Here is a 15942-nt window from a genome sequence, read left to right on the forward strand (position 1 = left end):
TACACAACGTAGGCGGTGCGGAACTCGTTGTTGCGGTGCACCAGCCAGCTGCCACCAGTCACGGTCAGCGTTTCTGCAATGAGCATGGCGAAGCCGAGACGGAAATTACTGGACACAACCTGCAGCACGCTGCCGCCATCCAAAACAACATCCCCAAACACACACGCGCCTTCGTATTCGGTGCTCGGCGCAATCCAAGAGCTGTTCTGTATGGAGAACACGGAGTCGCCGCTGACACGCAGGTCCGACGCAAAAGCATACATCACGTGCGTCCGCGACATGACAGCGCAGTTGTCCATGTAGAAGACGCTGGACAGGTGCACGCCGAGGCCGCGCTCCAAGAGGATCGCAGCGCACGAGCCCCCGCCACACACCAGCGTCGACCGCGTCATGACAAACCGCGTCGACAGAAGACGGACGCCGTCCAGAACAAGCGCGGGGCCGTACCGGGATTTCTCGTGGCCAGGGGTCGTCGGCACGTAATGCGACCCGCCAACCGTCGCGCGCAGCGTCGAGTTCGCCAGCAGCACACTCGAGTGCAGCGGCATCGCGCCATGCAGCACGATCGTGCCCTCCAGCGACGTCACGTTCGTCATGTTGACGAGGGCGTGGGGCACCAGGCGCGCCGTGCTCTCGCTGAGGCCACCAATCCGCAGCTGCGCGCCGCCCGCAAGCACGCAGTGGCGCAGCGTCACGTTCACCGCGTCAGCGAACGCGTCCATCGAGCGCAGGTCCACCGCCACAATGATCGGCCCGCCGAACACCACCGAGTCGAAGCACGCCGTCGCACGCCCGCCGCCAACCGTCACCGACTCCGTCAGCGTCACGCCACTCACGCAGTCCTGCGCACCGCCACCACCGCCACTGGCCCTCGCAGGCGGCACGTCGAACGGCAGGCATGCCTCGCCCACGCCGCCGGCACGGCAGCCGCACACGCATTCGGAGAAGGACGCCGTCAGTCCATCGAAGCACGCCAGCGCAGCCGCACAGCCGTCGCACGGCACCACGCTCACGGAGGGCAGGCCGGCCATGCGGTAGTCGCCGCTGCTCTGCAGCACCCGACCACCGGCACGGTTGCACTGCACCGACACGACGCCGCTCGTGATCGTCGGCCCGGAGACAATCGTAGCGCCGGTGGCAGCGCAGCGTGCAATCGAAACGGCACCGCCGCTGAGCGTCACCCCCGACAGCAACGCCACAGTCGACGCCTCGCCCACCGCCCACACGTCGTGCAGGTCCAGCCACCCGCCGGCATCCACCGTCCCACCGTCGCAGTGCACCAGCGACGACGCAACAGACCCCTCGACGCCCACGAAGCGCAGCACCGAATCAATCACCGCAAGGCGCTCGCCAAGCACAAAGCCGCCGCCGCTGCTCACGACCGAGACGTTCGTCACAGAGAATACCGAGTGGCTCCGCAGACTGAGACGCGACGAGGTCGCCACATGCATCGCAGACGCGGTCGGACCGCCCGAGGCCTCCAGCAACACGCCGTCAAGCACCACCGCGCTCGACAGCAGGTCCACGTCGCCGCCAACGTACACCGCAGACCCGCCCACCTGCAACGACCTCAGCACGGTGTTGCTCACACGCAGCTGCGTCTGCAACAGAGACGTCGCGTGCAGCACAAGCGGCGACGCCACCGCGTCTGTCAGCCCGCTCAGCTGGGAGTAGTGCATCGGCCCCGCCGTCACAATCGTCGAGTCACGGACCGTCACGTTCGTGTGTGCCGGCAGGTTGTGCACAAACACGAGCGAGCAATAGCTCCCGGACAGCCCGCTCACGCTCACCTCCAGGCTCCGGTCACTCGCCGGCTCGTCGCTGTAGCCCCGCACGTAGATCTGCGCACCGCCGTCGCACACGCAGTTCCTCAAGTCGATGCGCAGTGTGCCGGGAAGCATCGCCGCAACGTCGAACACAACAGCCACGCCGTTCGTGATGTACACGCCGTCCATCAGCACCGTGTCCACGGCGTGGCCAACCGTGATGGCTCTGTCCACCGTGCCGCCCCGCAGTCGCAACGCCACCGCTTGCACCGCGGGCATCCACGCCGCCGCCGCAACCAGCGCCAACAAAACGAGCAGCGCCACACACACAGCCGCAGTGGCCCTGCGCCGCACACGGTGACGGCTGTGCGGACACGCACCCACCGCAGACCGCATCCACCGATCCAATCAGGTATCAACAGGGCTCTCGTGGTGTGTCGCACTCGCCCCGTCGACCGTAACTCCTGCCTAGCAAATCCTTTTCTACAGATGGAAAATCCAGAAACACAATTCCGCCAGATCGTTATTCAAATAATACTAATACTACTAATACTGCAAGTAATTCCTAATACCTTGAAACGATAGTTGTGCTGTTCAAACCAAAGTAACCCTAATTGCACAGTCAGAAAAGGAAAAGGCAGCAACAACAGCAAATAAACACAGGGGCACGCAGAGGCATCCGGTCACAGACAGTCCCCATCACAGCAAAACCACCAACACAAAGGCGCGGAGATGCAATCACTTCAGTGAAACCATCGCTCTCCCCTCATCGGCCAGCACCGCTCAAAATCGCGCCGCGGATTGGCTGTGAAGTAACAGCAATTGTGCAGTATACACGGAACAGCATCAAAATTTCATTCTACAGCTGCCCAAACTTATGTACTCCGCATCGGCTGCCAAAAAAAAAAAAAAAAAAAACCACGGAAGGATATTGCTCCACTCATCCTCCTCCTGACAAAGGCAAACCCTTCATATCCTCTCCCTCTCCACGGCATGAGAGCCGCAAAAGGCCGTCAAGAAAAAACACGTGTGTGGATGGCCCGGATTTGCGGGCGGGTCGGCAGCCACCCACGCTCGCTCCCTCACACATCTCTTCTCCCCCCACTCACACACACAAGGGCGGTGTCATGGGGAAGAGAAGTCCGCCGCTCAGCGCATGCAAGAAGAAACACGCAGAAGCCACGCCTCCCACGTCGCACCGCAACAAAAAGCAATGCGCGCAGCACACACACAACCGCGACAAGAGGGAATAAGCGAATCCAAGTACATACCGCAGCCCTTTACTTCTCCCCGACGGATTAGTGTTCCACACTCACAGTGAGGCACGGCGCACACCATCCGCTCCTCTCCGAGTGCACTCAGCAGGCCGGCGCCCAGTCACCCCCGTGCCATCGCAGAGGGGAGCACAAACCATCGTCGTCGCGGACCATCGATGCCTCTAGCGGAGAAGAAAGAAAAGAAATGGAGACATGCCAGCAGCACAGCCAGCGGTAAGAAACATAAAACGGAAGCACTCAGTGAAAGTAGACACGGCAAAAACGGAAAGAAGCCGCAGGGATTTAAGAAATCAAAACGAAAAAAAGGGTGAGAATACGTCATGACTCCTGGGAAACACAACCAAAAGAAAAATTGATTCGGCAGGACTTTCATGTGCCATGCAACACAGGACGATCGGGGGCGTATGCATATTCCCTGCACAAACGAAAAACAAAAAAAAAAAGGTTATACTCTCCCACCAGCCCACACAACATCCCTTATATTCCATGCGGCATCCGGCCTGCTCCTCCACTCCTCGTTTTGTGCGGTCCGCCGGACGCGCAGCAGTGACGCCGGCACCGCGAGTGGCCAAAAAAAGGGAAACAAAAGTCGGAAACATGTCGCTCATAACGGTGTCTAGCAACTGACCATAAAAAAAAATAAAAAAAAATAAAAAAAAATAAAAAAAAAAAAAAAAAACGTCCTCTATTACTGTTCCACACACACAAAAAAAGCAGCTAATTACCGTGCGACCCCTGCAAACTCTCTGTACATTTCGCCCAAAAAAATTTTTTAATAAGATACATTTGTTTCAACCGTCTGACCCTCCATGTGTGTCCGCACATCGTTTATATTTCATGAGGTCATTTGCGTGTTGGTGCTCCCATCAGCCCTTTCATCGGCGCGTGAGTGCGGCCTGCAGAGCACAGTCACTCGTGTGTGAGGACTGAGAGAAGCACGCAGACATGACGGGAGTCGCGTCTCTCCATGCAAAGAGTGAGCGCAGCAAAAAAAAAAAAACACATCAGAGGAAAAGAAATGCCCACGAGGCCGACACCGAAGGGACTGCCGGCGCGAAAAGTAAAAAAAAAACACACACAGTGAGAAAGTCAAAGAGAGCAAGCAAAATTACTTTTTAAAAGCGGCAGGGTGTGGCTGTGTGTGTGTGGCGCTGCGGGTGTCTGCCCGCCCTGGCCGCATAAAAACGGCACAAGAGGGAATAATCTTCCGGGCAGCTGGCCGGATCCTGAAATAATCTATGGAAACCAAACAAGTTAGGAAAAAAGGTTCGTTAGTTAATTGCTTCAATGTTTTCTTTTCATTCAATATATAGAATTCTGTGGACCACTAGCATGGTGCTTTGTCCTTACTTAGAATTTAAATATAATTACTTACGAAGTGGCAGACTTTGAGGTCCTCCAACCACAAGACCCCGCCGCGACGGTGGGAATCAAAAGGGGGTGGGTGGGTAGGATGGCAAAATAAAAACAAATATTACCTGGCCTCTATCGGTTCCATGCCCCTATAAACACGCAAAGCAAAAAATCTTAAAAACACGGCGACAGGGTGTGGCTGTGTGTGTGTGGCGCTGCGGGTGTCTGCCCGCCCTGGCCGCAAAGAAAAAAAAACAAGAGGGAAAGAAATGTGTGCTCCGCCCCACCGGCCCTCGTCGCACGCCCACACGTCACGGCTCCCTCAGCGCGCCGTTCGTCGCGGCCCCTCCTCATGCGTGCAGCAGGCGAGGCGCACAGGGCCGTCGTCATGAGCGTGTCGGTGGGTGTGCGAGTGGAGCAGTTGGGCGGGAAACACACGGCACCCCTCACAGGAAGAGTGAAGCAGAAACAATTGACAAAAGTGAAAAAAGAAAAAAAGCCCATGGTGGTTGCCCCAAGGCAACAGAGAGGGGAAAAGAGGGCAATAAAAGAAAAGAAATTGCACTCTGCGTAGTAAAATTTATTCCTAGCGGTGTGTGTGTGTCGCTGTAGTTGAGCGAGCAAGTGTTCCACACAGAGGATGCACACTCCTCAGAGTCCAAGCAGAAGAAGCAGCGCCAGCTGTCCGCTCCCAGCAGATGTCAAGCCCACCACAGCCGCATGTTCTCTGGCGGCAGCTCCCCCCAGAGCTGCCCACCCCGCCAGTGCTTCGCCTGAGCCATTCGAAGTGTGGACCTTTTCCTTGAGTGCATTTATCTCAGTGGAATTCAGTGGGCGGTTGTACAGAAAGACGTTCGTCACCGTCACAGGAGAGTTGTGCGCACCGCACGCGCCAAAGCAAAATTATACGAAGTCAAGTGGAACATCTCTTGTTAATAGCAGTTCGCCTTCCCCCAACAACAAACCATCAATGTACACAGAGGCGTTTTTGCCTTGAATCATGAGTGCCACTTGGTATTCTTTCTTCGGCTCCCAAGTGCTGCTGTTTGTTGATAACTTGACTTCGAACATCGTCTACCACTTGTTATCCGCGGTGTACGACAGTCCCATAATATAAGGGTACCGAGCGTCCTCCATGAACGCAGTCAGTAAAGGGGTGCTATTACTCGGAACCTGGTGGATGCTCACCGTCGCCACAAGTGTGAAGCGGTGGCTCAAGGATACATGCCGCACGTTATTATTCCAATCGTTCACGGGCCATAGTACCCCGGAGGTAGTCTCTGTCAACCGCCACCCATCTTTGACCTTCCTTGCGTTCGTCACCGTTGTATTCACGCAAAGGTACTCGTCAATCCATCTCCCATCACTGGCCGCATCGGAAAAAAATGCCACCAGACCCGCCGTGGGTATAGTCAAGTTGGAGAAGAAAATGTCCTTTTGCGCCCAAGTACTGAGGACGGAATTGATTGTACTCAGCTCCTCCGTTAGGCGGGAAAGTGAAATCACACTGCCTTCACGCTTGAACCTCTCTTGTAAAAGATGCAAATTACCATCCGAGTACAGCAGGCTGCTGGCGAACAACCAATTCATACCATCCCTCATGGCAACCGGTCCAAGATGAAACGTGCGGTTGTTTTCCGTGACCCAAAGATAGAGCGCCTTGTCCTTTTGCCCCTCCGTGAGGTACCTTTTCTGAGTGTGCAGCATGACCTTCCCTCCCTCAATGGTCGCGGTGATGAGGGCTCCCGCACGCAAACTTTTGTCCCAAAAGAACGCTGATTCTAAATTAACCCACACGCCTGGGAGTTTCCCGATGGCCTCCGTCCACGCTGTCCCCATGTCACGCGACTCGTACACCCTCTGGCCATTCTCGCAGTCAACAATCATGAGAAGTGATCCCTTCCATTCGGTGATGCGGGGTGTCTCGCATTTCGGATAAGAAGTGCCCTCTGGGAACACCCAGTTATTGCCGTTGTCCGTCGAATAAATAATCGTGGAGTAATCGTCTTCTGCTTCTTCCTTCGCCATCAGAGAAAACACGAGCGTGCCATCTTCCATCAGAACACCTGAGCCACCAGAAGGATAAAACTTCGCCAATTTATTTTTGGAAGCAGCTGAAGTAATTAGGCTTAACAGCGGTTTGGGTTCGCCCCATTCGATCCACCCACTCGGCTCGTCGCCAGTAGAATTTGTGACAGTACCCACAACCAGTTTCAGATGCACGTCAGAAGGTCGCCACCCCTCATTTCCCTTAGACAGATCAGAGACCTCCGCAAGAAGAAACACCTTATTTCCCTTCGTTGTTGTTGTGGGGTGGTACACAACACCCAAACTCTCCTTTCCCTCCGCTCCACCAAGCACAGTGTGTGCAGTCCATTTTCCTTTATCGACCTTTTCAACAAGAGTGGAACATTCCCACGCTGGGTCGATGTACCCCGCAACAACATCAGAAGAAAAGAGCTTACCTAAATCATTAAATTCATGTTGGATATATATGTCGCCTTTGAAGAAAACAGCCATTACTCAACCAGCACTGACAAGAGAGGGTGAAACAAATAAATCCCTCGTCATTTCTGGAGAAGTCCCACCTTTCGGCAGCACCGGCGTCTTATCTGGCACAAAAACATCGACCGACAGCGGCAGTTGCACATCCCCTGACGCTGCCTAATCAGCGGTCGCAGCTCCACTGCCGCAGCACATCATCACGACAAGAAAAAGCAGCAGCACCGCGAAAGTAAACGCATGCCGGGACATGCTGGGCCTCTGCGGCTCACTCTCTCTTCCTTCCCTCCTCCTTCCGCTGGATCCGGTCACGCCGCGGCGGTTGTGTGTGCGGGGTGCCTTCACTGCAGCAACACGTGAGAGCATGTAAATACGTGTTTGTGGACGGTGTGTGTGCTGTTGGTCCTTTCAGTGCCTTCGAATCTCACAGTGGCGATTAGCGCTTGCTTGCTTTCCTAGCGTGTCTGTGTGTGTTCGATAAGTGAAGGAGAAAAACAGCAGCAACAGCGGCAATACACCAGACACGTCAGTGAGGAGCGGAGCAGAGCACCCACGCAGAGAGCAGGAGACAAGACAATCCGGAAGGGACAGCACGGAGAACCATCGCCCACAGAAAAGAGCAGCAACACGGCAAGTCACGGCGGGCCGTCGGTGTGTGCGCGCCAGCCCTCACGCGGTGCAACACGCCACACCCAACAGCGAATGACAGACAGACAGGCGGAGGGAGATGGATGCCGTCAGGAGGCAATTACGATCAAAATGGCCCGTGAGCATGCGGCCACTCCACGCAGAAACACAGGAGGAGAGGATGACGAGGGAAAGGCAAGAAGCAGCAAAAAAAGCACACGGAAGGAACAAACGACAAGCGGGAAAGACACCGCCACGGCCCTCACCCTGGCCGGCGACTCCACACCAGCCCTCACACACACAAACACCATCGCAGTGCCGTCAGTCCGCGGGTGAGAGGATTCGGCCCTCCACACAACAAACGCACACACCGCCAGCAGCCACCCGCCATGGAAGAGAAGAGACCCAACGCCACCACCTCCAGTTCAATCCCACGGCCAACGGGATACGGCCACAGCCCCGCAGCCAACACACAACGCACACGGAGCAAGCAATCACCACAGAGCCACACACGCCGAAGCGGATCCTCACCCAGCCATGACGCGCCGCGTCACTCCATGCAGCCACACAGAGTGCACCATTTCCTCAATACAACTTATTCGGCAATCCCTTTAAGATGCTTCTGTTAGTGATGGGACTTAGAACACAATAGAAGGAAATGGACAATGCAGTAACGCCGTGACACCGCCAGCCACAATGATTCCCTCATACCGGGGCAATTCTCCAATTGTGCCTCGCATGCACACAGACACAACTAACATACTATGTGGAAATCACCCAACGTTTTCCACCAGAAAACAAACAACCCCACTCCCTCCCTAATTTTCTTTTGTCACTGTTAAGTTCGATAGCGTTGGACGTTTTTCGCATTCGTGTGCGGTGCTGCCGCATGCCGCTGGTGCACCCGCACTGTATGCATGCACACACAAGCATCCAAAAATTTATATCCCACATTACTTTTTACCAGAAATCAAACCGTCCCTTTCCCTCCCAAATTTGTTCTCCTATTTCCGTGGTTATTCCTCACTTCGGAGAGCTGCGTCTCCTCCAAAGTCTCCGGATGATATTGACACTTGGTACTGGCGCACCTTTTCCCTCCAGAACCCCGCCATTTCACGGCCTTCACCGTCGCTCACACTATTGGCATTGACGACACCACGTCTCCGCCTGTTATTCATCGGCGTGCTGCACATAAATAATCTCCCACGACATGTCTCGGGATAATTCCTTCCAGCCATTAAAATACGCCGCCAGGTGCTCAGTGAACTGCCTCGCAGTGCTGGCGGTGGTGTGATGCCCACCCACCGTAGCCATCCGCAGCCCAACCAGCGTCATTGAATTTGGCTCCACGAAGGAAAAAAGGCGTCCACCAGCAGAAAGCCTGCACCCGCCGGTATGCACAGCACCCAATGCTTTATAGCATTATTTGTATGGTATTCCATTGCAGCCGATCCACATACAACTCGGCGGGGTGCCATTCAGGGATCGCCTTCAGCACTGCGTACTGTCCTCCACGACGTGCTGGTGGCCTCAGCTCCTTGAGTTCCTCTACTAATGCACTGACAAACTCACCCCAAACATGAATGCGCGCAAGCCAAACCCCTCCATACATTCAGAAGAAAGAGTATTCCTCTTCCCCAATAGTAGCAACAGAACTAAATCCCCATCACTCATCGCGTCTCCCAAAATGGTGCGCTATTCGACGCCCGAGGCAAACAGATATCGGTGCGTTAAGAAATACCTCAGCACCGACTTCTCCTCTTGCTCTGACAACACTCACAAGTTTTTGAGGCGGATCCCCAGAATACCACAGTCTCACTCCCCGATGTGTAAAGTGCTTTTCACCGTCCCGGGAATTGATCCCATCCAAGGCATCCTCAATGGCAGCAGAGTGTGCAACAAACTTATTGGCATCAAAGACGTAACGTGGAATCGGCCCCACCTTATCCATGCGTTCTTCGACCATCTTCCAGTATTCCGCTTGCCCATCCGTAGTCCCATCGCGCTCCATCCATGCACACATCGCCTTCACATCCATCTCGTCAGGGCAATTCACGATGATTCGCTCGGCTTTTGCTTGCGTCTCCCACTCATCACAGCTGCCCTCGTTTGGGGTGACACCACAATCATGCCCCATCCGGTGCTAGACACAAAATAGCTCGCTGGCGGTGTCCCTTTCTCTGTCACATCGTAGGTAATATGCCCTTTCATCACACAATCCCACAAACCCCACAAAGCGTCCGTGGATGCTCCTGTACCCACGTATCTTGTCACCGTCTTGATGGCCTTGTCACACAATTACTTCGTACTTCCACCAAAACTGTAGACAACAAATTGGAGTTTCTCGACATCGCCGTGCAGCAGCTGGTAGTGGAGGTACGATCCGGCAGCCATCGAATTCCCGATCCCGGGCGTCCCAGTCAACACACGCCGCCCAGGCGTAAAGTAGGGCTCACCGTCAGTGCTGAACCAATTCGGTTATATCGCCCTTGACGATCCGCCACACTCGCTCCACCTCACAGTTCACGTAGCAGTCACGAGTGAATTTGTTCTCCTTCCATTTCCACGAGTACGGCCCTTCCCTTGTCCGAGGCGAGCACCATCAGTCTGGGACGCGGTGCACCGGATTGCTCCACACCGTCATCCCTTTCGAGGGACTCGCCAACTGTCTTGTACGTCCATGACTGCGGTGGCTCACCCTCCCTCACATAAATTCCAGTCCCCTCGCCGCCAACAACTTCCACGACATGATGCCACCTCGCATCGTACACGGACTCGCAGCATCCCTCCAGGCATCTCGGTGCACTCGACGTCGTTGGATTCCTCGCTTCCTCGGCGGCTGCATCCAAAAACTGTTTGGTGGCTACATGAACACTTGCCTTTACCTCCGCAGCGGCCACCAACCACTTCAGTAAATTGTCCACGTCATTCTCGTCAAGCTTGTGTACATCTTCCTCCATATCCATTTCATCCCTTACAGCCCTCTCCATCCTCACAGAACAATCCGATGCCTGTATTTCGCACAATACTCCCGCATCGCAAATATACTTCTTGAGGCCCTCGAAAAACTCCTCCTGCAAGACATTCCGATTGGCGTCCACAGCGCCCCTGCCGTCCAATTCAATCGCAAGAAAGTCATTCAGCTCCATTTTATTCACGTGAACCCTTCCCTCAAACACCGCATCTTTAATCATAGTGGAAACGTCAATTCCAAGCTATTTTCTTTCTCGCCTTGCCCTTTCTTCCTCCTCCTGCCTCTCTCCTCTCAGGTACCTGAGAGCAGGCTGTGTTTATTTGTGCCATTGCAGGAGGAGTGACCGTATCCTTTCCTTTAAAGTCCCTCCATTCCCTGAGAGTGACAATAAATTCTTTTTTAGGCTTATTTGAAGCCTCCAACAGTATGTAAAACTCCTCACGCTCTTTTTCAGTTCTTGGTATTATGGCGGCGATGCCTTTATTGCCCTCAATAACATTCCTTCTTGGATGAACTCACTGGGGCTAATTAAAAAGTCCTTCATGTAGACGTTCTCATTGAATTCCTCAACGCCCCTGCCGTCAAAATAATTCCGAAGAAAATCATTCAGCCACATTTTGGTGATGCGTTCCTTTCCCTCCAGCAGTACTTCAGCCAGCCGACTGTTACAAGTCCACTTTGGTCGCCGCGTTTCCTCCACCCTTATGTGGGTCGCGGCGGGTTGATCCATTTCGCTATGGAACTCCGGCCTTTCTTTCTTCTGAAGATCTCCCTGCGGCACAGTAGACGCTTGACTCTAGGCATGATCATCGCAGTGCATTCTCTTGCGCTCTCCAGGCATTGTTTCTCCTCGTTTCCCAGTTGGATTAAGTTAAAAGCTGAACACTAAGCAACAATATAAAAAAAAAGAAATATAATAAAAAGAGGAAAAAAGAAAAATACGCACAGTCATGACGGTGCAACCACAACAAAGGAGCCGTCCACACAGTGTGACGGGACAAAGTGGGCTCCTTTACGCAACAGAAAAAAAGAAAAGCGACCCTTCCTCGTGGGTTTCTGTGTGCCGTTGATAAGACTCTTGCGTGCAACGGGATGCTATCAACGATGGATTTTGTTCGCACCAAACAAAAAGACGCCAGGCCAAACTGAAAGAAGTGGTGGACGTGACGAGGGTGCTCCCCTCCTCCCCCCCTACAGGAGGTGCTGCGACTCCCAAAAGACGTTAAGGCCCAAACAAATAAAAAGAAAAAGAAGGGGAAAAAATGTGGGTGCATGCGCTGGTCAAATAACTGCAAGCAGCAGCAGCAGCAGCAACAACAACAACAGGCAAATAAAATAAAAAGAGATGTATATCAGGGGTGCTTGCATGGCATTTTGTGTATGTGTGTGGGAATGAAATTAGCCAAACTACCGGGAGAGAAGAAGTTAGAAAAAGAATGCAACAAAGGAAGCAAACAAATAAATAAATAAAAATATACAAAGAGAAAAAGAGAAAGAAAGAGAAATACAAAAGTAAGTTGAAAATACCCATCGGTAAAAGATGGCGGTGGGGGGGCGAAAAGGAATGTAAACAGAACGGTAAAACAAAAATGAAAAAAGGCCTATCGCATGTAGGTGGGTCCTTCCGCTAGGAGCAATAATACTACCAAACCCCATGTATATATATTTGTTTCTTTCATCTGCTACCGTCGTTAATTTTCTTTTCATTCTTTCTTTCTTTTCGCCTCACGGCCTTGTGTTAAATCCATCTGTCCACTAATAATAAAAAATGTGGGTGCCAACTGCATACTGCGTAGCCACGCTATTCAAAAAAATCAGCAGCAGCCCCAAACAAAAATACACGCATAAACCCACAATTACTGCTCTCCCTCCCTCCCTCTCTATACATATGCATCTCCCTTCCCCCCTCTTATTTGAATGGGTTCTTATCATCCTCCACCTGGCGCTTTCTCGTCCAGTACTTTTCGTAATTTGACTGTACCAAGCTATCCCGAAAGGCGGGCGGTATTCTGCCCATGCCTGGTAGCAAGTAAGCACATCGCCTCATGTCAAGGCGTACTTTTCCACAGTTGCCTCCTCGTCCTCTAGTGCCTTGGCAACACACACACGGGGCGCCAGTTGTGCATTCTCCAGATGCTTTCGCAGTGCCTCGCTTGGTGTCATATGTTTAATGGCATCGTTAGAGACGTCGTGAAAGGCAAATTCAAATGAGATGCTTTAAAACCCTTTGCCGACAGAAAAGACCTAACCTGCAGAACAAATACATATATATATATATATATCCACAAAAAGTACATCATTCCGCATGATTCCCCGTTCCTTCTCTCGTTGTTCTTTCTACACAACATCAGAAGTATAAAAAGCGACAACCATGCCCTCCCACCCAGTCATCGTGAAACAGAAGAAAGAGTCATGCAAACATATGGACAAAATAGAAACGATGCACGGAAAAAACGGCGACAATGCCGTTTCAGAGTCCGATGAGTGGCCGCGCAGCCGCACAGCCGTGGCACCCCACGCCCTCTCCTCATTTCAGCCAGCAACGCACACTCACAACCTCCAGGAGGTGACGCGTCACAGAAGGGTTTCATCGACTGTTTTCCCTAACGCTTTCCTGAATGCATCCTATGGCCCGCGCACCAACACCATCGTCGAGCACGTCCTCACTACAGAGTACAGATATGAAAGAGAGAGAGCAACAGTCTCCATATTCGGTGCTGCAGCGGCGGCCGCAAAACACATACGCACACACACACACGTTACGCATCCGCCCCGGGCTAGCGTGATATTGCGATAATCCGCTGTCGTCGATAATCGATAATCGATAAAATAAAATAAATTAAAAGCAACAAACCAATCACCCAATCAATCAATGAATAATGGAAAGAGAAAAGATCCCTGCCAGACGCATCCACGTTATGCCGCATCTGCGAGAGCTTTGTGTCTTCTCGCCGCGTAACGGTACTGTTGGGGGGGCGGAGCCTTTCCACCTCAAAAATGAGAAACTGCGATAAATCTTTCGTCCAGCGAGCCATCCTCATCTGTCCAGAGCGGCATAATTAATTTTGCAGCTTGCATCGGGTGTACCGTCGATCAGACTCAGGGCGTCTGAGCGGGTGTCACCGGCCACGGGCTGCAACAGCGCTGCGGGTGGTCGGTACGACGACGCAACGATGGTGCCTGAGGCGCACGACGATGACGTCATGTCGTGAGGCTTCTGCGTGTCCTCGTCGCTCTCCTCGCCATCGCGCAGCAGCGCCTCCAGCCCTCCACGCCGCGGCTCGCGCAGCTCCTGCCAGTGGCGGTCCTCCAAGTACCACACAATGACGCTGCACACAGTGATCGCAAGCAGCACAATGGTCAGCAGCAGCACGATAGCCACGTACGCCCTCGCACCGCCGTCGCTCGGCGCAAGATGGTTGGCCGCGCTGATCACGCACAGCGCCGAAAGGAGCACAAAGCTCGCTGCGTGCGTCACCGTCAGGAAGGCCGAGCGCATCATGTTCGTGAAGGCAACCACGCCCGCGCCCGCAAGCAGCACAGCCGCCATGCAGAAGTACTGGACGTGGCAGCCTCCCACGGACGGTTGCACAGCAGCAATCAGACCCACCACACACAGCGCCGACAGCTGGAACATGCACCAGTACACGTAACTGCCCCTCATGTTCGTCAGCATGCCGCCGTACATCCGCTGCTGCGCCGCAGGGTGCCAATACCCGACGGGGTACAGCAGGCGCTCATGAAGCGGCTTCCTCGAAAACTGCCAGTACTTCGTGAAGCTCGCACCCACGTGGCGGGCAATCAAGTAGCACACACCAGCAGGGAACGCCACACCGTACAGCACGCCAACGACACCAATCACGCAGTGCTGCACGCGGGCGTCGGGCATCGACAGTGCAAGCACGGAGCCGAAGAAGATGCCGAGATGCATCGCGTGCGCCACAACGTACGTCAGGCTCGGGAAGCGCATCGCCGCCCACGCACTCGCCGCGTCCACGCCGCGCCACCGCTGGAAGGCGGCCGTCACACCGCAGTGCACGCACCCGAACACAGCGGCAAGCAGCGCGTTGCCCAACACCATCCACAGCGGGTCACGGGCAGCGAACACCGACAGGAAGTACTGCAGCGCAACGGTGCTCGCACGCTCCTGCGACGAGGCACATGACACCCTCGCAAACACGCCAAGTGCCTGCATCTCCAGGATGGAGCCCAGCCCGCCGGTCACCACCATGGCAACAGCCGCCGCACCCGCAACGACGCCGGTGATCGCCGAGAGGGCGCTGGCAGCAGCGGGCAACGTGTTCGACCTGATCGTGAAGGACCCAAGCAGCACACCCTTGCAGCCGCCGAAAACCGCCACAGCGTCGCAGCGAATGACTATCGTCTCGTCGGCAGCAATGAAGTAACCGCGGTGCACGGGCACAGCCAGCTCCAGAACGGTGGACGGATTCGTCGCGTTGCGCATCCACGTCGCGTTGCGCAGCATCGCTCCCCACGGACCGCCAAACCCGCTCGGCTGCGCCGTCGACACCGGCACGAAGCTCAGGTGCGTGCCGAGCTGCGGGTCGCTTGCCCACCGAAACGGCGGCGGCAGCACCACCATCAGCCATGTCGGGACGGCGCTCCCACCGCCGCGGATGTCGCTCTGCGTCAGGCTCCCACCAGCTGCCGTCGTCGTCACGGCGAGCGTCGGGCACGCCACATCGCTCCACCACAGCGTGCTGCTCACCAACGCCGTCGGGGTCCGCGTGGGCGACAGCGCCACCGTCTCCGTCATCTGCAGGGTCTCCGTCGACCCGTAATGCGTCCTGCTCAGGCTCGGCGTCCACGTTGGCGTCAGGCTGCGCGTCTCCGTCAGCGTCGTCGTGTGGCTCAGCGACGGCAGGACAGGCGTGCGGTTGCACCCGTCCACGTGCGGCAGGTACACCGGCAGACAGTCGCGCCCGTACCCGCCCTCAGCACAGCGGCAGCGACACGACACCGACATCGCCCTCGTCGCTGCTGCAAAGCAGCTCACGTCGGCGTCGCACACGCCACACGCCACGGGACGGAATTCCCCGATGATGCCGGCGGACCTGTAGTCCATCGGCTGCAGCGCCTGCCCGTTGAGCATCAGGCACCCCACGACGAACCTTCGGCCGTCGCCCCCAAGCTCTACGGTGCCGTCCATCACGACGTGCCCACTGCCGGCGTTCCCGTGGAGCGTCAGTGTGCTTTGTGCGAGCTCCGCACCACGCGGGTACGACGGCACCGACAGAAGCCTGCCACTGACGCTGTTGCCGCGCACCGACAGCCACGACCCGGAAACAAACGACGCCGACCCCCGCAGCTCCAGCAGCGCGCCATCGGTCAGCGCACCGGCGTTGTCGTTCAGTACGACGGCGGCCGCGTTGACCTCCACTCCGATGTCAAACACCAGCCCATGCGCGGCGTACACCTGGCT

The 15942-nt window shown here is 55.1% G+C and overlaps 2 protein-coding genes and 3 pseudogenes across 2 annotated transcripts, besides 15 other annotated features; all 5 read right to left on the reverse strand.

Annotated features, from left to right (window-relative positions):
- On the reverse strand, positions 1-2162 carry Tc00.1047053509921.9 (dispersed gene family protein 1 (DGF-1), putative; the record flags this gene model as incomplete). The annotated part of the gene is made up of 1 exon (XM_803371.1): positions 1-2162. A coding segment is annotated over one exon (2162 nt), but the record flags the coding sequence as incomplete, so codon positions are not given.
- Positions 1-3051: a sequence feature (areas not merged during assembly with more than two copies in the genome that could not be assigned to a particular haplotype).
- Positions 2665-2684: a microsatellite.
- Positions 3052-4539: a sequence feature (haploid, Esmeraldo-like haplotype).
- Positions 3675-3722: a microsatellite.
- Positions 4242-4552: a mobile genetic element.
- Positions 4540-7351: a sequence feature (heterozygous, Esmeraldo-like haplotype).
- On the reverse strand, positions 5048-7264 carry Tc00.1047053509921.20 (annotated as a pseudogene).
- Positions 7352-10923: a sequence feature (areas not merged during assembly with more than two copies in the genome that could not be assigned to a particular haplotype).
- On the reverse strand, positions 8496-11309 carry Tc00.1047053509921.40 (annotated as a pseudogene).
- Positions 10924-11238: a sequence feature (heterozygous, Esmeraldo-like haplotype).
- Positions 11239-12672: a sequence feature (areas merged during assembly that could not be assigned to a particular haplotype. This can correspond to areas where the two haplotypes were merged or to regions with more than two copies in the genome that were merged during assembly.).
- Positions 11399-11438: a sequence feature (A-rich).
- Positions 11794-11825: a microsatellite.
- Positions 11914-12010: a sequence feature (GA-rich).
- Tc00.1047053509921.51 lies at positions 12409-12765 on the reverse strand (annotated as a pseudogene).
- Positions 12673-12755: a sequence feature (haploid, Esmeraldo-like haplotype).
- Positions 12756-15942: a sequence feature (areas merged during assembly that could not be assigned to a particular haplotype. This can correspond to areas where the two haplotypes were merged or to regions with more than two copies in the genome that were merged during assembly.).
- Positions 13324-13344: a sequence feature (AT_rich).
- Positions 13537-15942, reverse strand: Tc00.1047053509921.60 (dispersed gene family protein 1 (DGF-1), putative; the record flags this gene model as incomplete). Its single annotated transcript, XM_803370.1, has 1 exon — positions 13537-15942. A coding segment is annotated over one exon (2406 nt), but the record flags the coding sequence as incomplete, so codon positions are not given.

The sequence above is a fragment of the Trypanosoma cruzi genome, genomic scaffold, assembly GCF_000209065.1.
Source record: "Trypanosoma cruzi strain CL Brener 1047053516525 genomic scaffold, whole genome shotgun sequence".
Classification (NCBI taxonomy): Eukaryota; Euglenozoa; class Kinetoplastea; order Trypanosomatida; family Trypanosomatidae; genus Trypanosoma; species Trypanosoma cruzi.